The sequence below is a fragment of the Nipponia nippon genome, unplaced genomic scaffold (assembly GCF_047370975.1).
Source record: "Nipponia nippon isolate SJK-2023a ecotype South Korea unplaced genomic scaffold, ASM4737097v1 scaffold_8, whole genome shotgun sequence".
In the NCBI taxonomy this organism is placed as follows: domain Eukaryota; kingdom Metazoa; phylum Chordata; class Aves; order Pelecaniformes; family Threskiornithidae; genus Nipponia; species Nipponia nippon.
In genome coordinates this window covers 25,040,474-25,067,587 of record NW_028262402.1, presented here as the reverse complement: position 1 = coordinate 25,067,587, position 27,114 = coordinate 25,040,474, and the positions used below count along the sequence as shown (strand labels likewise).

Sequence of the window (27,114 nt, the reverse complement as noted above, 5' to 3'; positions counted from 1 at the left end):
TGCAAACAAATATTTATTAGCAGTATGTTTGCTGAATCTCTGGAAATGAAAATAAATATGATCATGATGTGGAATAGTTTACAGGAAACCATGAGTATTTGAACAATTTCCATTTCTTATTCTTGCTTCTAAATTGTTTAACTTCAGATCTGCATGGGGTAAATTTATATTACGAATCTGCGCAACTTTGAAGGGCATGTATGGAAAACAGTTCAGCAGCTCATCTGTGTTATTTTTAGATCTTACATCTTCTCCAGAGCTTTTTGCGCTAAGCATTTAAGAGTTCTGTTAGGTTTGCTAAAGCCTAACTTCCAGTCCAGTATATCATATGAAATATTAATGCTTATATTTATCCTGAAAATACAGCTTGACCTGCAGTCCATTTCAGTCAGGAGGCTCTAGAATATGTCCAGAAGTTATTTTATCAGACACGGTGTGTCCTTGTGATCTTCCTTACACACTGAAAATAACTCTCTTTTCCTGGAGAGCATTAAGCTACCAATAAATTTCTGTATAGTATCACAGACATCTTCTCTAGCACTGCTGTAATTGATATTGCCCTATTGTCCCAATGCTGTCATTGATTTCCCATTATTGGTATTATTTGCCAGATTTTTGGAATTTGGGCATAGAAATTCTCCTCTGATGTAGAAATTAGCATGTAAAGACTTAACCCAGTTTTAATTCCAATTTTATATTTTAACAAATACTAACATTTTTTCTAAAAATTTTAAACTATTTTTATTTACTGAAATGCAAATAGCTGAAAAGTGTGGGAAGTACTGATGCTTTCAAATGGGTTATTATTGTTATTTTTTACTGTATGTGAGATATAGCAAAGCTGATTTTTTCTGTGTACAGACCAGTGTGTGGTACTTTTCCTGACAGCTGGGTATGCAAGTACAGATTTTGCCTGCACACTTGGTTGATCTATCTTTTGGTTGACCTGCTTTTCTGCAGATGGGACCCTTCAATGTAACCATAATTAATTTTTCTGGAAACCATATTGTTTTCCCCTGCTAACTGGTGTTAAAGTAAGCCTAAAAACAGTCAGCATTTTTTTTTCTGTATTCTTTGTCTTATTAAAATAATTTAATAATTTAAACATAGGTTGGAATATTTTTTTTTACCATGAATGCAGATCAATTTGTAAATGAGAATACCTGACACAGTAAAGAAGTACATGTCTCTGTCCTATCAGATACACATAGAACCCTAAAAAGCACAATCATGTCAGAGTAATGGTATAACTTTATATTGGGAGACAACAAAAGAAATGCTTCTACTTTTATGTGGTACAACAGAGATCCAGAAACTTTAACTATAGTGTGATAACTTCAGATGGTTGAACATTGTGCAGAAGTGTAGAGTCCTGAGCAGAAATCTGTCTCCCAGAAACTGAGCCTCACATGTACTCGTGCTTCTGAAAACCAGAAAACTTCAGCAAAGGGTAATGCCTATTTGTGTTTGTAAAATGAGCAGATATTCGCATGGAGCAATGCTACCTGAAATGGGACGAAGATGAGTGCATTCAGTCTGTGCCTGGCAAGTTTCGTATGGATGCCTGCTGCTGTGCTGTGGGGGCTGCCTGGGGCTCTGACTGTGAGGAGTGTCCTAAGCCCGGCACCAAGGAATATAAGGCTCTGTGCCCCAGAGGTCCTGGCTTTTCCAACAGGGGAGATATTCTAACTGGCAGGCCATTTTATAAAGGTAAGGGTTCCTTCTTGGATCTAAAAATGAATTATAGGTACATGTGGGTGAATATTCTAAGAAAATGCCAGGATTTGTGTTTATGTTTCTTATGTACTTGAGATGAGAGATGTTATAAAGATGTTTGCCTGAAAGAGCTGACCTTAGAGGTGGGAAACTCTCTGCTTGCATGGTGCTCAAGAGTGTTACAGGAGCCTAAAAGGGAAGGTGCAAAGTTTGAATTTGGCAAGGAGAAAAAGGAAATGACTATGACAGCACTGAAGGGAGCTCTAAATGATGAGAATAACAGAAAATGTGCACCTTTTTTAAGGTAGTGCTTTGCAAAGAGTGAACTGAGGGTCAGATGAAGTTCCATAAAGTCAGGGAGTTAAGATGTAAATGTGAAATATTACTAAAATTTGGCCAGGGTTCTCCAAAGGAGAGACTGAAGAAGGATAGGTTCTTTCTGTGGTTTGCAGAATTAATAACTGATTAAAAGGGAAGGGTGTCTGTTGCATTAAAATTATGATGGCAATGATAATGAGGAGCTGCAGTGATAAAGAAGTAAATAGAAGCCTTTGGTCCAATTTTTACTAGCTTCACCTCCTATAGAGCAAAAACAAAACTGAAGAGGCTGGAAAATGTTAAAAAAACAGATCTGAGATATTTTAGTTGACTGAGATCTGAGATGAAAAACTGTAAATTTCTGTGTGCAGAAGCTGAGGTGATCCAGAAGTGTTTTAGTATTTAATTTATTTTAAAAAGATGTATTCTGAAGCATTTTTCTTGAAATAAGTTGAGTTGCTTGAGAAAACAGATTGGACCTCTGCTCCAACATAATTAAGCTCTGATTTTCAGGAGTTACTATTCTCAGACAAAGCTCTGAATGTTCAGTGGTGACTTACTAAACAAATAAGGAATTTAATAATAATAATATAATTGTTTATTGTTATTAAAATATATTTAATTAGAAATAATACATTCTTAATTATTTAATGATAATAAAATCTTGTCTACTCCAAGATTTTTGTAAGGTTTTGCTTCTTGTTTCTGCTTTTGTATTTGGACCACACTTTTCTTCCATTGACATTAATACATAGGACACAGAAGTTTGTTTCATCAAAGATGATTCTTGGGTAAGGACATTCATCCAGCAAATTATATCACAGAGTGTAAGAAAAGCTCATTCAGGTTTGTGAATGCTATTGGGGGAGTGCATATGAGTGAGGATGCTACATGAAAAGCCTTTATTTGTCCTATGCAAGATACTTTAACAGCCTGTGTTATCCAGCTGTCCAGCAAAACACATTTAGAAGATGTGAAACATTTCATTTGATATTCTACAAAAGAAAAACTACCCTTTTCTAAACTGAGCTCCAGATATCACTCTGGCACTCTCAATTTAAAAAAAAAAAAAAAAATCAACTAGGTAATAGTTACATCTTTTACAAGCTGGCTCAGGAACACCATGAATATTCGTTATGTTAGAAAGCAGAGCACAATACACATTGGCATCATGGGCAAAAGAGTCTCAACTCCGGGAATTTCACTGAATTTGGTTGATTGCTGATTACCGTAAACTTTTAATTACTGGTTTGGGTATCGAGAAGCAAAGAAAGCATAAACAATTCAACAGGTAGGGAAACATCTTTTCTCCCCTAACCCCAGGCTTGACTTCAGCCCAGCACCTCTCCTCCACCCTTCCTGCTGTCTGACCCCCCTAATCCCATGGATGAGGCAGTTGGCAGCACAGGGCCTTGGGGACACTGTGACGGTTTCTCTTTGTCACCCTTTGTTGCTTAGTCTTTTCTTTTGCTGCTCCTTCCTTCTTACTCATTTCTTGTGCCCTGGCATGGGCTCCTCCATGGGACAGAGGCCCTCAGTGGTGTTCCTGCTCCAGCATGGGTTATCCACAGCCCATGCTCCTTCAGGATGTCCCAGCCCCAGTGTGGGTCACTTATGTATGGTAGTCCCTAGGAGGTGTCCCTGCCCCAGCATGGGTCACCCATACATCATGGTTCCTCAGGGATCTCCCTACCCCAGCAAGGGTTGCATGTGGGTCACAATCCCTCAGAGATGTCTGCTCCAACATGCATCCTTCATGGGCCACTGTCCCTCAGGGTGTTCCTGTTCCTGCTTGGGTCGCCTATAAGCCACAGTCTCTCAGGCATGTCCCTTCCCTGACATGGATCAGCCACAGCTGCAGTCCCTCAGGGGTGTCCCTGCCCTGACATAGGTTCTCCAAGGGTGGCAGTCCCTCAGGGGTTTCTCCTCAGCCATGGAGTTCTGCCTTCCAAGAGTGCATTTCCAGTTTTGCCTCCAACAATGTCCCCTCCTGCTTGCCTCCTCTGTTTCATTTTTCCATTCTAACCTGTGTCGGAAGAGGCCATTCCTCCAGTCCCCTGCAGCCCAAACCCTGCCTTTTATGCCCAATACAGTTGGTAAGAAGGAACAGGAAGTTCACCTTAATTTTATATATATTTCTGCTTAAGAATGCTCTTTTATTTTGTTTTTATTTCATAGATATCAATGAATGTAAGGTGTTCCCTGGTATGTGCATGAATGGTAAATGCAGAAACACAATTGGAAGTTTCAAATGTAGATGTAACAATGGGTTTACTTTAGATATGGAGGAAAGAAACTGTACAGGTAAGTCTTGCATTTTCCCCTGTTTTTCCTAGAATCATAGAATAGTCCGGGTTGAAAGGGACCACGAAAGATCATCTGCTCCAACCTTTTGTAGGAAAGGGAGCCTAGATGAGGTTATCTAGCACCCTGCCCATCTTGAGAACATCCAGTGACGGGGACTCTACCACATCCCTGGGGCATTTTAAAGGAACCTGCACTTGTTACATAGCTTGGTGATCTGGAAACTTAATGTCATTAAGTTCCTTCAGTTTCTAAGAGCTTGATCTTTGGACAGAATGGCCAACTGTCTTCAGTTTCCCTTTCAAAAAGTGATTCTTTAATAAATGTAACATTCTTCTTGTACACGTACATTAGGAATTTTTTAAACTGGTGTTAAAGATACTCAGGTCATGCGCTATCAGTACAACCTGAAAAATCAATAAGGATCACCAGCAAACCCCAAGTTCAATGTTTTAACATACAGATTAACTTAATTTACATTCCTTACTCTCTGGTCCTTGTATTACTAAACAAACTTGGAGACTCCACTGCAAATTAATTTTCCTTTGGATTCAGTAGCCAAGCACACACAGAGGTACCTCTGCAATTCTGTCATCAGTGCAATGTTAACTCAATGAGAGACATGCATTTAATTTAAATGTTTAATATTTTGTTATTTACTGCCTGGAAAAACTGAAACAGAAGATATGCTTGATAGTTTTCTGGTTATGAGAACCTGGATGCCTGCTTTGTGGGTGGCTCTGTGCTGAAAATGAAGGAGGTTTTGTTATACCACACAGGCATCTATGAGTGAGTCTGAGTAATATGAAGTGTGGGTGGTAAGGCATGTTAACTGAGGTTGGTCTGGATGTTAATGTTGCCCTAACTGGTGATTTCCTTGTTTTTATAGTGATTGCATTGATGAGAAATGCATTTAACAAACTTTATTTCTAAACTAACAAGAATAGGTCAGAAAACTTCTCCCTACAAAAGCTTTTTTTGGTTCTGTTTTCCATTGAAAGTTTGTTCTGATGAAAATGTTCCACTGAGCAGCTGTAGAGAGCTAGATTTTATTAAATGGAAGACTTTTTTCTTTTAAATTAGCAACAAAATGTTTTATGAAGCCTGCAGGAGGCCAGATACTCTGTAACATCCCAGGCCCACCAGATGGTTCACCATCCAACACCTCCACACATCTGTGTGTGAGTACTGAACTATCTTCACCCAGCAGAAACCTGACCATGGGGAGTGATGCAGAGGCAAAAGAGACTCTTGCATGGTGTGAAAAAAGAACTGTTTTAAATCTTTAGCAGTTTCTTTAGTTAATCTTATACTTGCCTAGTTTTCCTCAACCACTTACACAAATGAGTCTACTGCCCGGTTCACCAACTTACTGCAAACATGTTGATGCTCTTCTCTGATTCCTTGGTCTCTGGACTTCTTGGATGGCAGAACCAATCCTATTTCCTATCCTGGACTAATGTGTTCATTGTTTCAAATATTCTGTTATTTTTATTCCCTTCTTAAAGACTTCATGATTTCTTAATATGTAAAAATTAATGCCAGAGTAGTGAATGAAGCTGAAGGTAGAGGGTATAGTGGAGAACATGAAACAAAGACCGTGAAGCTTAGTTCACCCCAAAAACACTGGATGGGCAGTAGAGTAAGGAAGAGAGAAGCCTGGAGAGATGTGAGGAGATAGTAAATAACGGGCTATCCAGTTTTTTCCAGTCCTGTCCTTCAACACTGACCTGTTTCACTGGATCATATCCATATTGCAAATTCCTCTTTAGCTTCCTGCCTCACTACTGGTGTGTCTTACAAAGAGCTCTTCCTTCTGTTGTCTTTTTACCTCTACAAACCTGCTATAGTTTTCCACAGTAAGTTTCATTCAAACTTAACTAATAAGATAACCAGTGAATGGTAAATCTGACTTTCAAAGGAGCTACTTTAATTCTGAATAGAAAGGGTATATGTCAGCTTATAATGCTATTACTGGAGAAATGTATTCATAATAAGCAATTTAACATCAGTGGCACAGTAGTCATGGAGTCACTTGGTACCTCTATAATAATAACAACTCAGAATTTGTTGCAGTTAGTAATTTCCTTAGAAATCGAATCTTAAATTACACTTAAAGGAAGCCTATTTGTTACATAGTTTAATCTATAGTTGAGAGCTCTGAAGGCATTGCATTATGAGTCTTTCACAAACTGTTTCACATAATCAGATATTCTGTTAAATATTAAATTAATTTCATTTTTCTCTGTTGATTTATATACTAGACATGATTTCTGTAGAGTTAATTTATAATGGCCAAGTGCTCACTTTTGTGAAGAGCAGGATAACCTTAAATTCTGTTTCATTTTTCTACCTCTCCATTACTATAAAATAGACATTGATGAGTGCAGGATCTCCCCAGACTTATGTGGAAGTGGTACTTGTGTCAACACTCCTGGAAGCTTTGAGTGTGAATGCTTTGATGGTTACGAAAGTGGATTTATGATGATGAAGAATTGTATGGGTAAGTGTTGTCAGAATGACCTGGAGTCTGTCCATTTATTGTACGAAGCCTGACTGTACTCTGTACTATACAGCTCAGCTGCACTGAACGCTTCATATGTATAATTATTGTGACTTCTTGAACAAATGAGACAGATACACAATTCATAGGACAGATAACTAAACTACGCATGTAGCTTTGCTTGTTCATTTTGCTAAGTACTTTTATACTTTTCTGTATAGATACTTTAGAACAGCAGCAACTATTCATTCATGTAGTTTAAAAATTGCTAATAAATTATCCAAACATTTGGTAAAATTAGGGATAGAAGGCTGGAGTTTCAAAAGTAGTGTGATTCACTTTTCCTTGATTATTCTAGGACTCAAGAAATTCTGAGAGCATTTCCTGAAAAATCACATCTCTTTAATCTGTCTAAAGGCGTAAGAATAGATACGGAGACACCAGAAGTTACTAGCCACCTTAAAAAATCTTGAGTTAGTATTGTGGAGTACTTAAAACATATCGTGAAATATATAATGAAAATTAAAAGTCTGAGATTTTCATCTTGATGAGACTGAATGGGTCCTCCTCCTTGCCCTTCTTGAAGATTGGATTGACATTTCCTCTCCTCCCACTCTAAAGATCCTTGCATAACTTCCATGACCTTTCAAGGATGGTCAGTAGTGGCTTCAAAAGGACACTGGCCAGCTGCCTTTTGGCACTCATGGGTCTTTTCCATGTCCTTTGTCCTTAGTTCCCTTCCCATATTTCCCCTCATCTTTTTGCTGTTGCTGTTATACCCTTCACATCCCTTGCCAGGGTCAGCTCCTGGTGGTTTTGGCTTTCCTAACCCCGTCCCTGCACACTCAGACAGTGCCTTTGTATTTCTCCTGCCTCAGCTGTCCCTGCTTTTGCCTATTTTAGGCTTCTTTTTTGTGTTGAGTTTTGTCAGGAGCTTTTGTGCTCGTAATTGAACTCACGTAAGTGGTCCTATGCTCCTGTCACCTTTACTTGATTTCCTGCAAATTGTGACGCTTTTAGACTCCAAAAGTCAGCAAAAAATCATTGCCTGAATCACAGATGAACATAACAAAGAAGTTAAGCTGTATAAGCTGAATAGTCTTCATGAGAGACAGAGTACAAATGCAGAGAATCAATACTGTATAGTGGAGATACATTATCTGTAAGGCAGAGCCAGAGAAGATGTCAGATAAAGAAGCAGAAAGTGAGGAGATAAGAAGAGAAATGACTTCTTGAGGGCCTCTTGCAGGAACTGAGAAAGGGAGGGCATAATGTTCAATGAAAACACTTTGGAGCTGTGAGGACTATCCAAGCAGGAGTATAGCAAAAGAGATGTTGAATTCTATCATCAGGCAGTTTCTCCCCTCATGTGAATAACCTGCAAAACTCAATGATATGTTGGCTAAATTCTCAGGCTAATGAAAAATAACACTAGTCTGCCTACCTGAATAAAAGTCTCTACTTTCAAGGATAGGTGGCCACAATGTTTCCTGGAAATCCCAAAGTGCGAGTGCATCCTGCACATTGAACATCTTTTGGTCATATTTCTCTTCATCCACATCTACAGTGTTAGCTGTTTTTATCAGGTTTGTGAATCAAATATTCAGTTTGCCATTATAAGCTGTAGCAAGCATATTTCTCAGCCACACAACGACATATACAGGTGTTATCTAACTGAATGGCCATCTAGTTAAAAGTTACACATCCCCATTATTGCATCCATAGACAACAATTTGAATGCATACATAAATGGGTGCCTGGTTGCATTAAGAACCACTTTTTTTGAAAATTTCATCACTTTAATACATCGTTCTAAATGGCAACCATCCAAACAGTTGCTGTCTTTTTTTGTGTCCTGTGTCTGCTAAAATACTTAATTTTGAATGATGAATTTCTTGTTTTCTTGAGGGGAAAAATACCCATTTTTAGAGATAATAATGTATAGTTTTTTGTTTGCACTGTTATGCAGTATGAGGAAAGGAGCAGCACTGCTTCAATGAAACAATGCTTTTATTTCTGACCTCCAGATTTTGTCACTTACAGACACTGAGAATTGCTTTTCTCTTTGTTTCTCCTTAGTAATGATTTTATATTTTTTAATCATGATTTCTTCACAGATATTGATGAATGTGAACGCAACCCTCTGCTGTGTAGAGGTGGCACATGTGTGAACACTGAAGGGAGTTTTCAGTGTGACTGTCCTTTGGGACATGAGCTGTCGCCATCACGTGAGGAATGCATAGGTGAGTTTCAACTCAGAACAGTAGTCTCCAGCTTTCTAAGAACAGTGGTCATTTGTGCTATGAAAACTTCTTGTCTCTGGCAAGGATAGGGTCTTAGGAATATCTTGTACAAATTCATGCTCCTCCTTTATATGAGTATCTTCAAATTAAAACCTTGTAGCAGATCCTGTAAAATCTCCAGTGCCATTAACTGCTGTTGACTTAAAAGAGGAGTATTTTACCAGGCCTCTTAAGGATTATTTAGCAACTCAAAGGACTGTACAACTCATGTTGGCAGCTTTCAAGTAAAATACATACAAGCACAAAGCAAACTTGGTTCCTACAGTCACAAAAAAGTATTGTCCCTTATTCAAATGCAGCTCTCCTTTTTGCACATAATTCACCAAAATGGTGAAAAAAATGCAAAAACCATAATGCATATTATCTCTTTGGTTTCTGTGTTCGATGCTTCAAGAGTTGGTTTAAACCAGCAGACTGCACAGTTAACGCTCACAGACCAGGAACAAAGAAGATAAACCTTTGGACACTGGCTTAAACATACTGTTCACAGCTCTATACCTTGAACTGGAACATGCTAAGAACAAGACAGAAATTGAAAAAGCCTGAAAGCCACCAGTTTAAAATTTTACCTCTCACTGTCTCTCTCTGGCATGTGAGCAGTTAGAGTCTGCATTCTGAATAACAAGTAATTGATATGAATGGTTCTTTTCCAGATGTAAATGAGTGCTCGTTAAGTGACAATCTCTGCAGAAATGGCAAGTGTGTGAACATGGTTGGAACATACCAGTGTTCCTGTAACTCTGGGTACCAGGCCACTCCTGACAGACAAGGCTGCATAGGCAAGTGTTGTACACTTTCACCTATGTATTTGTGCTACAGCATATATTGTTTCATCTGTCTTTGTTTTTATTTAATTTCCTATCTTCCTTTTGAAACTGAGCAGTGCCATCTTCTCATCTGCTATTAGGCATATCATGAACTATTGTGGACCCTTCTTTTACCTTAGAAATATAAAGAAGGTATAAAAAGATTGTTGCTGTACTGAACTCTGCAGAATACTTTGAGAAAAAATATTCTTATGCTACTACCCCATTAAAATCAGAGGCGTGAGCTAACAATCAGAAAATATTGCTTGATTTCTTGATCAAGCAAGAACAGCCCCATGCAATGATAAGTTTCTCTTTCACTTTTTCTCCTTATTGTATACATCTCTTAAATCCTTTACTATAGTAATACTGAATTATGTAGTTGTCATCACATTGGTAAGGAGAACAGAGGAATTGAGAGGTTTTGTTGGTTTTGTTTATTTTTTTGAAAACATATACATTTGTGCTACTTTTCAAGCTTTAATGAAACCTAAGTTTCTGAGGGTTTTTTTTCTTTCCTTTCCACACGTTGTCTTTTTCACTTTTTTTTACATCCTGAGTGATATATATAAACAAAAGCAACAGCTAAAATAGCCACTTGCTTCCGCAGATGAAAATCCAGTTGAAAGAGAGAAAGCTGACCGAAACAGAAATCAGAGGCAGTAGAGCGAGGATAAAAATTCAGAATCATATCACTGATAAACTGTTTTCTCTACTAAGTAAAATGTCAAGACAGGATGACTTTTCCTTATAAAAGTAGACTTACTACTACTAATGTTGCTTCCCCAGATATTGATGAATGTATGATAATGAATGGAGGCTGTGACACCCACTGCACTAACTCAGAAGGCAGCTATGAATGTAGCTGCAGCCATGGCTATGCTCTAATGCCAGATGTCAGGACATGTGCAGGTAGGTTTTAATATCTTAGAAGTTCCAGCGTCATATCTTTCAGCAAATATTAACATGGTATTCTTTTAGTTGATCCGTGCCGGAGTGACAGAATTATTATCTACCTTTTTTTTTTCCCAGATATTGATGAATGTGAAAACAATCCAGATATCTGTGATGGTGGGCAATGCACTAATATTCCAGGGGAATATCGCTGTCTCTGTTATGATGGATTTATGGCTTCTATGGATATGAAAACTTGTATTGGTAAGTAGCTGTATGCACCAAATATAATGCAAGTCTAAAAATTCTGCGGCTAATGTTTTAAGATGTTCTGCTGAATACTTGAAAGTGGGTATTGAAACTATGTATATTATAAAAAAAAACCCCAAAACCTGTAGATCTTTCTTGCCTACAAATGTAGATGTCAGGAAGGGTAGAAAAACATTTGAAATGTCCATGAAGATGAATCGAATCACATAGTTCCAAAAATAGGAGCAATTTAATCGTGATGATATGGTTCCTCTAAAACATCTCTATTGAGAAGAGATTATTTGAGTGCCCCAGCATTTTCTTCTGTCTCTTGTGTTTTAGTTTATCCCCTCAGCTACAGAAAGTTATCATGAGTAATTATAAAGGAAATTAAAATAAAAGTATGTCCTCAAATTAACCTAACCTGTTTAGTTTATCTTGGTGTTTATATGAAGTTCTTACCTTTTACATTTAATATAAAGTTTCATATGTTTCATATTTTAAGGTGATTTTGGCTATACTAATAACATCTTTTTGTATTTTGTGAGCATTTGTCAAACAAACCTTCACTTTGCATGTGTGCACACTCACACAGGCACACACTGGGGAGAAACTACTTATACATAATGCTGAGCAAAGTTGACCTAAGCTGATTTTGTCTCCTTTTTTCCATAGTTAGAGTTGAATTAAAGATTGTCTTTTCACCTTCACTTTTATGTTATTCCAGGTTCTTGTTTTCAGTTTTGCGCACATACTCCATGGTTATGCAACCAACTTGAAAGTTCAGAACTGATCTCTTCAATAATGTTTTCGTATTAGCCATGTTAGTAGTTGTAAAATCAGTATACTTCTTTTCATTTTATACACAACTGCTCTTAAATGTTCTTTAGGAAAACAGTATCTGATATTAAGTTTAGAAACCTACAGTGAGAAAGTGTGAATTTCTGCCATGTATGTAATTGCTTTCCTTGTTAACAGAATCATCCAGTTTGTCAAAAAGCCTTTGGGGTTACTACAGTTTCTTACTGGACATAACACTACTTTCAACAAAGTACTTGATTTTTTTTCAGCAGAAATATGTGCAATATCTTGTATTTCTTTGACAGTATGTGAAGTTAGATGATCTTTGCCATTTAACTAGTATAAAATTGGAGCTATTTGAATAAAGTCAAAAGGTTGCCATAGGTGTAACTCCTAATAAGACTATGTTTTAACTAGAAGTTTTTAACCAGATCTTTGATTATAAACTATTTAGCTTTGAAATGAGGTAAATTCTGGAATAATGGCAAAGCCTTGTATTATAGTTGAAAACCTATACTGAAGATTTAGCATGCAGTATAAGAATCTAAAACACAGTTCAGGTACAAACTACATTATTCTTTAGGAGAGGTTTTCTTTCTAATGGAAAGTTTTCATCATATATGCAACGTGCAGTGAAATTGGGAAGAAGAGGGACACGTCAGTAGCAAACTTACCTGTCTCTTGAAACTTCAGTCTGCATCAAGGCAGCAAGTGCTGAGCAGTCACGTTGAGGTGTCTGGGAAGGGAGTCTGGCACAAGAGCACACCTACAGTCCTGATACCCTGTTTTTCCTTGTGACTATTGGTTTTTTTAATATGGTTGTGGGAAAACTTCTCTGGTTGTGGCTTATCACTTGTTCATTCTGCAAGAGTCTTTCCCCACTCCACCTGAAGTTTGACTTCTTGAATGTTACCTTTGTGGTGGCTTTGTGTCTTTCTATGTGCCAGAGAGAGCTCTAACTTTTGGAAGCATTTATTCTCAAGGGCATGCTCTTAGTGTCTCTGCTCTTTACCCTCTCCCAAATTGGCTTTCAGCAACACCATTAGGACAATGGTCATTGACCTCTTCTTTCATTCCTACTTAACCTCAGCTTTGATAGACATTTTGATTTTTCTTCCTCTCTTGAAACGTTTTGAAGTTTCTTTCAGCTTCTTTCACAATCAGTGGGACTTTGTTTCTTGTCAGCAAGGAATTCGCCCCGCGACGCACACATACACACTTGGGATCATTAATAAAAATTATTTCCTAGCTACCCATTTTCTAATGGCATAGCAGAATGATTGATATAGGTCTGTACTAAAAAGCTGCCAATTATCCATCGTCATTCTCCAAAACCTAAATGGAAGGCTGTGCCAGAGCTACTCATAGCCGTGAGCTAGTAAGAAGAGGAGTCTGAAGTTCCCTTGTGGTGTTAAGAGTTCCCTGTTTGATATATTTCATAGTTCAGGCTCTTCCAGTGAGATTTTGGAAGAAGCAGATCAATTCTTACATTCCAGGGGTGTCTCAGCAAGCAGAACTACAAAGGTAAGTCAGCAGCTTCTGCAGCTGAGGAGACTTAGAGCATGGCAGCTTTCCTTTGCCTTGCAGTGTGACAACTGAATATACTAGGGAAATAAAGGTTTCTGTAATGAAAGTATTTAGAAGGCTGAAAAAATCAGCCCTGTTTTAAAATACAAGCCTAACTTTTACTAAATTCATTTAACAACAACACATTGGCCAATGGTCAGTTCTTACACAATATTGATCATTATCACTGCAGATACAAGACTGTTAGATTTTAACAATCGCATTCTAAATTATATGCAAGTACACAATACCACAGAGCTGTTACGGGTAGTTTGCATTGACTGGCTTCCAGCCCCTGGTATTGCTTAGTCACAAAGGTCAAGGTTATTGGGCTTGAGTGCTTGTCTACAAGAAAAGCTGGAACTGAAGTGGGTCTGTCTCCTTTCTTCTCCAATTTTCCATGCTTATGTTTTTATGCTATTCCCCCCCCCCCCCCCCCCCAAAAAAAAAAGAGTCCGTTTTACTCGTTGTAGGGCTTATCTTGTTTTCTTGTCTTACTAGTAATACTTCTGGTGTACCAGTGAGGTTTTCTTGCCCATCTGCAGTCCCTTGTGCTTATATCGTTCTTTGTCTGGCAACTTCTATGACTTTGATGTGTCCTACCTGCAGCTACGCACGTGTTTCTTTGTCCTTTTGGCAGCCTCCTTGCTCACATCCTTATGCAAAACTGTGTCTGGCTATGCCAACACAGTATTACACAATACTTATATGCTATTTCTAGTTACACTGTTTTAGCATGCTTGTATTGGGGTTTAAGGCAAGCTAATATTAATTATATCCCAATTAATACACTTTTAATTTACATGTCATGTGGGCCTCTGCTTTGGCTGCATTACAAGACCTCTTACTTCACTCAAAATGACAACTACAAATGCTAGAAATGCCTTTTTATCCACAGTACAATGACTCTCTTCAATGTCATAGTATAATACTGTTAGTTAATATCATTTCAAGGGACAAATGGAAATATTTTATTTTAAGGTATTTTAAAAGCTCTTGGACCATATGGCCCCTCTTCAGCATGCCACAGAACACTCATGTAAAACTCCTCAGTTACCTGCTTGACAGGTGCCCAATTCTAGTTTGCTCTTATACCAGTTTCATTGTTTCATAAGACTTTTTGTCTTTCATAAGTTGAATTCTTATTAAAAAAAGTGATTGAGTTTACTTTATTATTTTTTATAATTTTGACAAATGCTATTCAGAGGTATCAACACAGTTGTATATATCATTATTCAGTTTTAAATAGTGATCAAGACGTGCAAATTGAAACCTGTAGATAATATCAGTACAGGAAAAGTAATCAATTTACTGTATAAATTCTTCTTTGGAAGAAAATTATAGCTATATTATGATCAAGAACATGTTTTTAAAAATGCTTTAAAGTGATTCTTGTAAGAAGTAATTGACTTCATAGTCCAGTAATTAGCATTCTAAACAAATTAGAAAACACTGTAGTATTTGGACTACACATTCATCCTTACTTGTTTCTAGGGAATTAAAAGAATACAGAATGGAACATCTGAAATATATTATGATGAAGATAAATGCCACATGTTGTAGGTGTGGACCATGCTTCTGATATTTTCACCTGAATAAAAGTATTCCAAAAAGACAAAGTATGCTGTCAAATGATAGTAACGGTCAACTAATAGCGAATTTATGTGCACTTACAGATGTGAATGAATGTGATTTGAATTCCAACATCTGTATGTTTGGAGAGTGTGAAAATACTAAAGGTTCCTTCATTTGTCACTGTCAGCTAGGATATTCAGTCAAGAAAGGAACCACTGGATGCACAGGTAAAGCAAATTTCCAACATATATGTCACGGTGTGCACATATCTTGGTAGACTTTCAAGTGAAATAAATGCACAAGTGTTCACACACAAGGGAGAGATTGGTATCTTTATATAATAGTAAATATAAGAGTAAATATTTTACATTTGTCAGCACATATCCAGAGTCTGAAAAGGTCCATTCCTTGACCAGTATCAATATGATATGCAAGGCCTGTTAAATAACTGTAATTTTAAAGGCAAAGCTTTTATCAATATACATTGGGGAAATATCTGTGGTATGAAACTTAGCTTGGGTGGGCACAGCTGCATTTGTATTAGAAGTATTTTGTCAGTACTCATTTGTCATACATACTTAAAGTATGAACTCACCTGTCAACTAAAGCTGCAGGAGATGGCCCTGTAGTCTAAGAACAGGACAAAAGGGGAAAAAAAAGTAAAAGAATGAAAAAAAGTGGTGATGTAAGAGGTAAAGTATATGCCATCCTTCAACCCATGCTGACAAATTTTACAGCATCATTGTCAGTCAGTTTCAAACTCTGAGTTCCTGTGATAGTTACGCAGTACCTTGTCCTCTACAAGCTGGGTCCACTGCATTCAGGAAGCTAAGTTAATTCAAAATTATTATTCTGGGAAAGTTGACAGAATTTATCCTATAATTTGGTCTTCAAGAATTTCTTCTATAATTACTAAAATCTTAGACTAATTGTTCTTATAACTGAAGTGTACCTGTGTACCCAAAGGTCTCATCCCATTTTTAGACATACAGAGATCAGCATATTTAATGTGTCTGGAAAATAGCTTTAATTTCAAACTGAAAAGCAGTTGTAGGAAAGCAGATGAATTTTGTCATGTTTAGAAACAAAGAACAAAATGAAAATACAGTTGTCACTATTTTTTATGAATCTATAATGTGAAGTAACTTGCTTGAATTACCCCATAGTCTTGAACACTTGTTTTTTGAAGGACTGCAAACCTGCACAGTGTAAATAAGCAACATGTGAAAGGAACATAATTTGTAATATTCTGGTGCTCCTGATGTAAATGCTAATAATTTATTTTGTGCTTGTAGATGTGGATGAATGTGAAATTGGTGCTCACAACTGTGACATGCATGCCTCATGTGTCAATGTACCAGGAAGTTTTAAATGTAGTTGCAGAGAAGGATGGGTTGGAAATGGCATTAAATGTATTGGTAAGTATACAGAAAAAAAGCTTTTCTCTTTTTCCTTTTTTCTTTTTTTTTTTCCCCACAATGAAAGCATCTAATGTTACTGTGTGATTACTCCATTAGAAACAAAGCATTATTCTTCTATGTGCTGCACTCTGTGGATAGACGGGTATGCAAGATTCTTATGTTTCAGGAGTTTGGTTTTCTGCAAAAAAACCTGTTTTTTTCTCAGAAGTCTGTCTGTGTAACATCTTACTGAATTAGCTATGTATCTTACAAAGTTTACATACAACTGCTAGAATGTGCAAAACAAAAAAAAATCAGTCAAAAATAAAATAGAATTTGGTTTGTGATTTCTTGCCAGTAAGTTATTATTTCTGTTACTTAATACCATTTTTTGTAAATGTCCTGTAGTATATCTAGTTTATAGGCCCTAATATAAAGCAGATTGGACTTGAGGTATGGGAAACTTGATTCTACTTTTGCTGGGCTGCTAGAGTAGCATCATGTTCCCTTGCCTTCATTTTTTAGTTTGGTGTGTAAAAGATTGTAATATTTACCTTTTTTTCAGAACATTTTGGGATCTATGGAAGAGGAGCTTCATTTAAGAATTAGGCTTTATTGGTGTAATATGTGAAAGAAAAAGTACCGCATTATGAGATTTTACTGCAGGCCTGATTTTCTAAGCTTTTTAATCTGTAACTGAGAAAAAGGGGAAGGCCCCCTGGTCTTTATTATTATCATTTAGTTAAAAATATGTAAGGTTCTACTAAGTAAATAAAAAGTTCCATTTGAAGGAGAAAACTTTAAAAATGTTTTTCTGGCAGCATCCTCGTAGTTAGAATAGCTCCTGGGTATAGAGTGTTCTTCCAGGAGACCACTCTGCAGACGAGTGAGAAAGGACTGCCAGCTACCCCATAGCACTAGTTAGTATGACTTATATGTCATGGACCCATATGGCCATTCACATCAAACATGCCTTTGAGGGGAAGGAAAGACTCTTCTTTTTTCTTTCTCTGTTTCCCTTTTTTTTTTTCCATCCAAGTTGACATCCAAGTAAGTAAGAAAGCTTGCATTAACTTTCATGGGGTTACACTGTTGTCACATTCTTCTGTTACTTGAGAAGACTCTCCAAATGTATGGCAGATTTTCACCTCACTGTATTTCTTCAGTTTATTGTTTTTTTAACTCATTTTGAATTCAGGTTCTTTAACAGGATATTAACATTCAAGTAACAAGTCAGCTGAATTCCAACTGTTGCTTGGAAACATTTTACTCAATCCCATGCATTTTAATTTAAAGGAAGAAATATTAAAATGAAATCACTACAGATTAACCCTGTATCTTCTAATGAGAACTTTCTGTATTTATGGAGACAGAAATCAACTTTGCAGTTGCGCTTGTTAGCTTGACAGTTAATTGTAAGCCAAGTATACTAACTGCTGTGTTAATGCTTGCACTCTTTTGCCCCTGATGTGCAGATCTCGATGAATGCTCCAATGGGACCCACCAGTGCAGCGTGAACGCTCAGTGTGTGAACGCCCCAGGGTCATACCGCTGTGCCTGTGCAGAGGGATTCACTGGGGATGGATTTGCTTGTTCTGGTAAGAAGTTTCTGTGAAAGCTGACTTGTCACTGGTTGTTTCTGTTGTATGGAAGCTTTGCAAATTAGATCTAAGTGCAAGATTATAAGTGCAAGCCCAAAGTGCAAGGTAATAAATGTGAAAATGTCTTTTAAGATCATTATTCTTCTCATCTGCTGAAGAAGTGCTAACAAAGGCATTATTCTTTTGATTTGTGTGCCAGATTGGACCCACTGGGCCCATTTATTGGGTGCTGGGTGAAGTTCCTCTCTACTTCTTCCTCCTTCCTCCTCTTCGTGCCAATTTTTTTAAATGTGCATATGCTGCTTGCAGCAGCAGGCTCTAGTCAAGAACGTAAAACACCAGCTTTCTGTTATGGTTCCTGTCTTGTAGGCCAGCTGTGTCTTTGGCAGGGAAGGCATCATTAACATAGGACTTTTTGAAAAGCAAAACAAATTACAGTTGCAAAATGTTGCCCATAATCTCTGCATTTAAATTTGTTGGTAAATGCTCACTATTAAGAATGAACATTGTTTAGCCCACAGCAAGTGATTTAAAATAAACTGACATGTATAGGAGTATATAAAGTGTAAAGATTTTATATTAAACATTAATGGCCCAGTATTGAGTTACTATGTTTTTTATCACTTATAGAGTGGTGATGCAACAATATCTCTGCTCTTGACTTCTAACGTGACCTGCATGTGGTCAGCAAATTTGAAGGTTTGAAAGAATGCATCCTAATGATAGTAAAATACCTAGAAACTAATGTGAATGCATTCATTATTAGCTAACTGGCTAATTTTAAATCAAAATTAATTTATGTCTTAACAAGACAGACTTCTGATTAGTAGTGTAAGTTTTTTTATTTCAGAATAAGGATCTTTAAATATTATTTGCTTATGTGTTTCAAGTCTGTGGTTAATGAACAAGAACTTTCATCCCTATTATTAACACACTATGTTTCAGGTGTTCTGTTTTTTAAAAATCAGATAGGATACTAGGGATTGACAAATGAAATGAAGAAAGTATATTGAAAAATTTTTTGGACAATCATAAGCATATCTGACAAAATTATGAGTCCTTATGATGACTGCAATGGTGAATGCCTTCCTTTGTCATTGTGCTCTTTTATAGCTCTAAAAAAACTGCCACTTTTGGGGCATACTGGAAGAATCTCCAGTAGTGTGCAAATGGTGGCTGAAATGCTGATAATTCTCAAAGAATATTTTCTAAAATGCATCTGAAAATAATTTTCTATGTATGATTCACTTAAGAAAATTTGAATGTGTTCTATGTCAAAGTAACATAGCAATATACACCAGGAGAGAAAGTTTTAACTTTGTAAGCAAAGTATTCCACTTATTTGTCAAACCTAATAGTACTGAATCTGAAGACTTTGCATTATTAAAAAAAATTTAAATCTGTTAATGAAAAACAAGGGCTAAGGAATAATGGCAGGGTAAAAGGAGCAATTTTGGAAATTACATTATGTTTGCTTTTCTGCATTCTTTTGATTTACTTCACCTTCAGGTGTAAATGTTTTGTGTTATACCAACAATACTCAACAGCACTATTATTTTGAATGTTAGGATAATATTATTTGTATTTTTCTAGTGAAGCATGGTGTTTCAGAGAAGTTTTCTGTCTCCCACAGATGTTGATGAGTGTGCAGAAAATGTTAATCTGTGTGAAAATGGACAGTGTTTGAATGTCCCTGGTGCCTATCGCTGCGAGTGTGAGATGGGATTCACTCCTGCCTCGGACAGCAAGTCATGCCAAGGTAAGCCACTAGTACTTCAAGTTCATTTTCTGAGTTTGGATTGGCTGCTATAAAGCAAGAAATGCTGGAAGGATCTCAACCTGGAAGCAGAATATTCAACACATGCTTCACATATAGGTAATTTCTTCAAGCAAGGATTATCTTGCAGTGTGAATTATGTTGAAGGGAGCTTTCATCTTTTTATGAAGTTTTCCTGTCCTTGGTCCAAAAATCCCAGAGTAGAGGTTTGGTTCAGTAATTTTGGTTTTTTAGTTATTTCTCTTCTTTTTGTCACTAGGGAATAGTGTGTGCAAAATCCTGTGTTCATCACTGTTTTATTTAGTGTGTTTACATAGGAGACACAAACTGCATTAAATGACATCATTTCAAAATAAATGTTTTCAGGAAAATTGAAGTAGGCAAATCACTGCTATATTTGGCAAGTTTGTAACACTCCTTCAGATGCATACTGGAGATTTTTTATCATCACCCTTTCACTCTCAATATTGCACCAGATCATCTGAAGTGCAAAAGGAATTATTATCTTTCTAGTCCAGTTCAGCTTCTATTCCCTGTCATTTTCTTATGTCTTTTTTTTTGTTTAATATAAGAGAACTGCATATTAGATAAAGTCTTTTTAGCTGTTGCTCCAAAGCTTTTTAACTTATCTCATATTTAATGGTGGAAACCTCATAATGTCGTAGGAAATCAGAATTCTTGATGAGACATTAAAAACAGATTCCAAAATGTAGTCTCTGAAATTCAGTCCAGAACTTGGCATGTTCAAACATTCAGGTGTACGTGTATGAATCAGAATTCTATCTGTAGAAAAATTGCAGATGCTTCTGAAAAATTAGCTATGCAACTGTTTTCATCAGATCTGTTAATAACTACCAAGTATTGTCAATCATCTTTACTGAATTTCTCAGTGCAGCTCAGTTAGTTAGTCATATTATAGTCATGCTAATGTTCTAATAAAAATCTCCAAAGAGATATCTGAAAGCATTCCATAGATTAAATTGTGCTGTTGAAAAACTAAAAGATCTGGGTGCTGAATACTTAAAAGAAGTTATCTTTTTTTTTTCTAAATTGATATATTAATTTGTCTTATGATAAGGTGACGCCTTGGCTGATTTCTGCAATCAAGGGACAAAATCCAAAGCCTGGATTGAGTACAATAATTCTAATACAAATAATTCATCCAACTTCTTCAGAAATCCCTTGAGATGTCAGTACATTAGCTTCTCAATGATACAGTCTTTTCCGTAACTCTATAAAGCTTCATCTGAACACAGGTTATGTTCATGACCTGATTTGGAGGTCATTCCAAGGTACTTAGAAACCTTCCTTTAATTTGCAGTTTAAATTTACTCAGGACTGTTGGATATTAGGCATTTATCTTAAATTTATTTTTCCTTTAAAAATTTTTCTCTGTCCCCCCCTCAAAAGTTACCCCTTTTCATATGTTCCTATAAAGAGCCATTATATGACTTCTCAAGCTTTGGCTAAGGCAAGCAAGCCAAGTTCAAAGTAGATATTTCATGACTCTAATAATTTCAATATCCCTTTTTTTTACACCTTGTCCAATTTTAGTTCATCACTCTTGAACAGAGCACTGTACACAGAATTTCAAATGAAAATTTGGCTGTGCATTCTAAAATGGTATTAATGCTTTCCACTTGCCTGTCTCTGCTAAAAATAGCTCACTAGTACATGCCAGACTTGCATTAGCCTTTTGCATAGCTGATTTATTTTGGCAACTTAGAAGTCTTGCTATCAGATGGTACATGCAGGGTTTTTTTCCCTCCTCTCTTACTTACATTCAACTCAGAAGTCCTGTATAGTTTGTGTCTAAAACCATAACTTTGCATTCTGTGCTGTTAATATTTAACCCCTTTTCTAGCACTGTAGTTGACAAAATCATCTACTTTTCTGTCAGTGTCTTTCAACTTTATTTCATCTTCAATTTATATGAGCACACAGGCAGTCCTTTACATGCATTTTAGTTCACCTATGTGTAGTTCCTGTATAACTGGTTTAACGTGAGCTTGAGAAAATCATAGATAGTTCTTACTTCCTATATTCCTTTTCCCTCTATTCTTTCTCCAAGGAGGTGTAAGTATCTGTCAATGCCTACTCCCTCTCTTTCTTCTTAGTATACTTATTGTTCCTGAGAATGGTATTTTGAAAATCTTCCTTGCTGTTAGTAAGCAATGTTGCAGACTGTGAGCTAGGAAATGACTGACACCTTTGTGTGGTGTTACTTCATTCTGTTCAATGCACATTTTGAAAGGAACTTACTGGCTTTTTGACTTGGCTTTCATTTTGAGTCCTGACCAGTCAGTTTTGCTATTTTTACTTCACACTACGTAAAACAGGAATAAGTAACAAGCAGCTTAACAGAGAACGCCTCACAAATCCCTAACTGTAGCATTCTACAGAAAATGAAAAGTGATTACTCAGTGTTGCTTTTTTAAATGTTTTTTTAAGTTTCATGTGTCTTCGTTTGCTTTTAGTAGTACAACATGCTATTGTAATACTCATATGGTAATGATATGTAACTTTCAGTTCTTAATATATTCCTTCAGATATTGATGAATGCTCCTTCCAGAACATATGTGTATTTGGTACCTGTAATAATCTACCAGGAATGTTTCATTGTATCTGTGATGATGGCTATGAACTAGATCGAACTGGGGGAAACTGTACAGGTACATCTCTTCTCTTCAGAAATATGTCAAGACTTACTTTTTTTTTTTAATTGCACCAAGTTAATTTAAAGATGAGTTCACAAAACATGCATTGTATTCTCTTACAACAATGAGAGTGCGTTTTTCCACACTAAACAAGCAATGTGTAGAATTGCATGCTTTGGAGTTCGTTTAAGACTGGAACAAAAAGAATGGCTCCTTAAATATGCAGCTGTACAAAGGTTATTCCTAAATGTTTGATGAATTATTAGTAGTTCTTCTGTTCAATTTCAGCTAAAATTCACTTGCATTTGAAATTTTCTTGCCCATTTTGTCTTATAAAATAAAGTTATTGTTCTTTTCTGTCCAGTGAGCAGATTTACAAATGTAAACTTCCTATTTTAGATATCGATGAATGTGCCGATCCCATTAATTGTGTTAATGGTCTTTGTGTAAATACTCCCGGAAGATATGAGTGTAATTGCCCTCCAGACTTCCAGCTGAATCCTACTGGAGTGGGTTGTGTGGGTAAGTAAAAGCTACCTGAAGTATTACTTTAGAAATCACAGCCAACATGACTGTTTTGATGCAAATGAGGGTAGCAAGATAGAAAAATGATACTTCCACGTGCTGCGTATCCTGTTACATAGTTATCTAGAGATGGAGTTAACTATTTTAACTGATTAGTGGTGTTTATAGTTTCTTTAAAATACACCTTTTTAAAATTTGTCGAAACATACATTATCTGCGTTTCCATTCCCCTGACAGTCAACAATTCTCATTTAAAAAACTGAACTTTTTAATCCTAGATATGTCTTGGGACTGATTTATGTGTTTAGCTTAAGTCTAAACTGGAATGAAATCTGGTTGTGGTACCCATTTGGCTGGAAACAAACTAAAAGACATGTTTCACTGTAGTTTACATAACTCTCTCTGGCTTACACAGATTTAAAGTGAATTTTCATTACTTTTCTCCCTTGCTACATGATATAGGACTGTGATGTGATCAGAGTTATACTACAGCCTAGGGAAGTTTTGGGGAAGGGGTGGGGTGGGGTGAGAGAGGGGCTAAAGTTCAGCCATAAGAATTTGTGTGTGATCCTGGGAAAGTCTTCTAACTTCTTATTTGGAAAACAGCCTTTTTATTTTATTACCTTGGGAAGACTCAGATTCTCCTGAATTGGTAGTTAGAACTTTATCCATTTTCTAAATGTTTATAGTACTACTACAGTGTGGTGGCAAATAAATATATTCTAAGCAAATAATTTCTAAAGAAATGCAATTTCCTTCAGAACAAATTTGATTGCTCATCTTTTCCATGTTTCTGCATTTTCTGCCTATCAATATTCTGTGTTGCTTCTCTGGATGCTAGAAACCAGTCCTGTTTGAGACCTTTGGATGTCCACAGTCTCAATGAATTTATTCTAAAACTAAGCTGAGATTTTTAAAGATGAAGTGAATTTATGTAATCCATTCCCATTGAACTGGAAACCTGTGTTTCTGTCTCCCATATACTCTTCTGACAATTCCTGCCTTAATACTTTTATTCTGCAGTTGCAGTCTGACTTAAGCTTTTAGCTTTGCCTCATCTGAAGATTCAGGTGAAGCAATGAAATCCTGCCTTTTTGGTCCCCCTCTGCAGCATATAACTACTAAGATCCCCATTCTTTCCTACAACCAGATGGTGTGTATGATCAGCCCTGCAAGCTCTGAATTATGGCCAAAGAATTTAAGTGATCTCTGAAGAAGCTTATGAGAACAAATGATCCTACTGCGAGCTGACTTGTGTTTGCTAAAAAATGGGAGTTTGAGTTGGCACTCTACTTTGGGACCAGTTGTCCCAAAGACATTTTTGGCAGGGATCCAATGTTTCCTCAAGGAAGCCTACACAGTGGAAGGGAACCTACTCAAGGGTAAATCTAGCAGCTGTAGAGTCCCAAATGAGAGAGCAAGCCCTCCCTGTCTGCAGAAAAAACGCTGGCTAAGAAAGTGTTAAAAAGCTATTTGACCCTTCCTTATTTCTGTCCTGAGGAAATACTATCAGGGCTATCCCTCTCTCTGGTACAAAGAATCTTTTCCTTTCCCTTGCGTAAGAAGCATTTTTAGTTTCTCAACGACTGATTGTACAGAAAAGAGACTCCCAAACTCCCAACTGAGCAAACATGGGTTTTTTGGTTGGATTTTGCATTTTTTACAAATTCAGTTTTAGACAGTGGCAGAACTGGAATCCACTTACCTATCTCTGGGAGGAGCTGCAAGCCTTGGCTGTACACTTTCCATCTCTCTACAGCCTGATTCTATGACAAAGTGCAAAAAACACTCCATGAACATCCAGCTTTTGTTTTTGACAGGGGCAAGCAAAGCCTCTGCTTCCCATGAAATATCATCAGAGTAAGATAATAGAAATAAAGCCCTAATCCATTAATGAAATGACACTTTAGTGCCTGTTTTTTTAGAAGCCCTTGAAGAGATGGGGCACCATGTGCAACTAAAAACATATTAGTTATAGTATTTTATACGATTATAGGCATTGTTAGGTTTTGAACTTCTTTACTTTCACCAGCAGTTCTCATTTGTAATATTTCCAGAAGGTTAAATGATTTTGCATGAGAAGCGGAAACAGAGGGAGTTGCCATTCCAGTGCAGCTATACTAGTTTTGGTTCTAGATTTGATGTGCTTTGGGTATGTCTACTTTACTGTCTTAGGCAGTCCAGAGAGGGAAGAACTTAAGTTCACTTCGTTTGTGATCCTTTGTAGTCTCAGGACTGCAATTCCAAATTTCAACTTCACTTGCAATGATGTTTGTATCACTGGCACACAGTAAAATATTACCCAGTTTTCACTCTAAGCTTGTAGTCATTTGGGGAAAAAAAAAAACAAACCAAAAAAACCCAAAACACAGAGGCTAGTAGATCTCACCAAGAAAGAGGAGAGATTCTTGCTTCTGGAATGCACAAGTTGTGCTGAAAGACGTTCCAGAAACTTCTTGTCAAAGGACAACAGCTTCTGGTTCTCTTCAGTAGCACTATCTCTTGCACGCTTGAGCAAAACAGGCAGAGGAATTTAAATTCCAGTTCCTTTCAGAAGAAACAGAAATATTATCCTTGGCAAAGAGGAACATGGTGCTGTGTCAAGACAGTTCATGTGAAGAGTAAACCGAAACCTAAAACTCTTATGGACTCAGTATTGATATTCTGCCGGAGAATTCCAGGCTCTGCCTTCATTCCAAAGTCTATCATCTCCTGTTGTTCTTAATGGGCCTGAGGTCTTGGGCTGCAGCTGTCTTCCAAAATGGTCATTGTTTTTCGCTTCTTCCAAGAAGAATGAAGCCAAATCTCTTCTTGGCTTCTCTTAAAAAGGCAGATGTCTCGTGCTATCATGAATGGAGAGAAGCATGCAGAGAACAGGAGGAGATAGGTATTCTCAGAATAACCACGTTTGGATTGTTTCAGCTCAAGTCCACAATAAGAACAACAGGATGTCCCCTATTTAAAAAGGCAGTTCATTTTACTCTCTTCTACCATTGTCTTAACAAAAAAAAAACAAAACAAAACAAAAAGGACTTCCACTCTAAAATACGCTGATCAGTGATCTCAGGTAAATCTTGCCTCTAGGGAGATAAAGATATCCTGCTTGAAGTTTCTTCTCTTTCCATCAGAGTCTCAGAGGTACAGAATGCATATGCCTCTGCCACTCAATTCTTAACTGAGTGTTTTAGCTTTATAACAGTGTGCATTTATGGTGAGATACTGAAATTCATTACAGAATATGTGGTGCCCAGGAACACCCTCCTTTTTCACAATCTCTGCTACAGTATGCTCTTAAAACTGTGCAGAAAGATTCACCCAAACTTGCCTATTAATGCTTAAATTTGAATAAACTTAAATCCTTTGGAAAGCTTGAAAGTTTTGTCTTGATTGGTGTTAAGACCCTTTAAGAAAATATTCAGCCTGAAAATTAATGAGAAGTTGTGTTTTTATATTATACATAGTTAACTAACTTAAGGATCCTGAGAACAAGTTGTTCCTAACAATTCAGAAAGTTGCCTTCAAGTTTGTTTCATAGATATGTCCCAAACCTCAGGATAATTTAAAAACCCATGTCATATCAAGACATTTGTTAAACTCTGGAAACTGTGTTCATTTTACTCCATGTAAATTGCTGAGGCTGTAGCATCTGGCATTTGCTGCAAGCAGTAAATTAAAAATGTGATATTTCTTGGTAAAATACACATTTGGGAAATCATTCAAAAATTCATTTATAAGTTTCTTAGCCCTACCATTAACAGAAACAGTAAAAATGCAAAAAAATACTGCAGCCTTTATACAATGAATTTATAAAAAAATTTTTGAGTGGGTTTCTGTGCTTCTTCAGAGGCAACCTTTGACAGCAGATTAATTCATAGAATTGATCTTTAGAATTATAACGCTGCTCTTGAGGAAATTAATATTCATCTTATTTGGCTGTAGTAAGAAATATTATAATAATTGGCTATCCTCTCATTCCTTATATTTATGACTCACTGCTAATTACTTTCCATTTATAATGAACAAAGAGACAATATGTGCAGCAGTAAGAAAACTCATAGCTTTACTTCTCTTAGATTCCTTGCTCATTCTACTGATGCCAACAGTTGTCTAAATCATTAA

At 36.7% G+C, this 27,114-nt stretch overlaps 1 protein-coding gene across 4 annotated transcripts in view; it reads left to right on the top strand.

Moving 5' to 3' along the window:
* Positions 1-27,114, top strand: part of FBN2 (fibrillin 2) — a 180,680-nt gene that overhangs the window by 113,781 nt on the left and 39,785 nt on the right. For all 4 annotated transcript variants that reach the window (XM_087741308.1, XM_087741306.1, XM_087741307.1 and 1 more), the window contains 13 exons: positions 1,483-1,710; positions 4,213-4,338; positions 6,713-6,841; positions 8,959-9,084; positions 9,798-9,923; positions 10,740-10,862; positions 10,983-11,108; positions 15,137-15,262; positions 16,331-16,453; positions 17,911-18,033; positions 19,670-19,795; positions 22,363-22,485; positions 22,870-22,992. In XM_087741308.1, the coding sequence (XP_087597434.1) occupies positions 1,483-1,710; positions 4,213-4,338; positions 6,713-6,841; positions 8,959-9,084; positions 9,798-9,923; positions 10,740-10,862; positions 10,983-11,108; positions 15,137-15,262; positions 16,331-16,453; positions 17,911-18,033; positions 19,670-19,795; positions 22,363-22,485; positions 22,870-22,992 (1,728 nt within the window). The remainder of the gene's footprint in view (positions 1-1,482; positions 1,711-4,212; positions 4,339-6,712; positions 6,842-8,958; positions 9,085-9,797; positions 9,924-10,739; positions 10,863-10,982; positions 11,109-15,136; positions 15,263-16,330; positions 16,454-17,910; positions 18,034-19,669; positions 19,796-22,362; positions 22,486-22,869; positions 22,993-27,114) is intronic.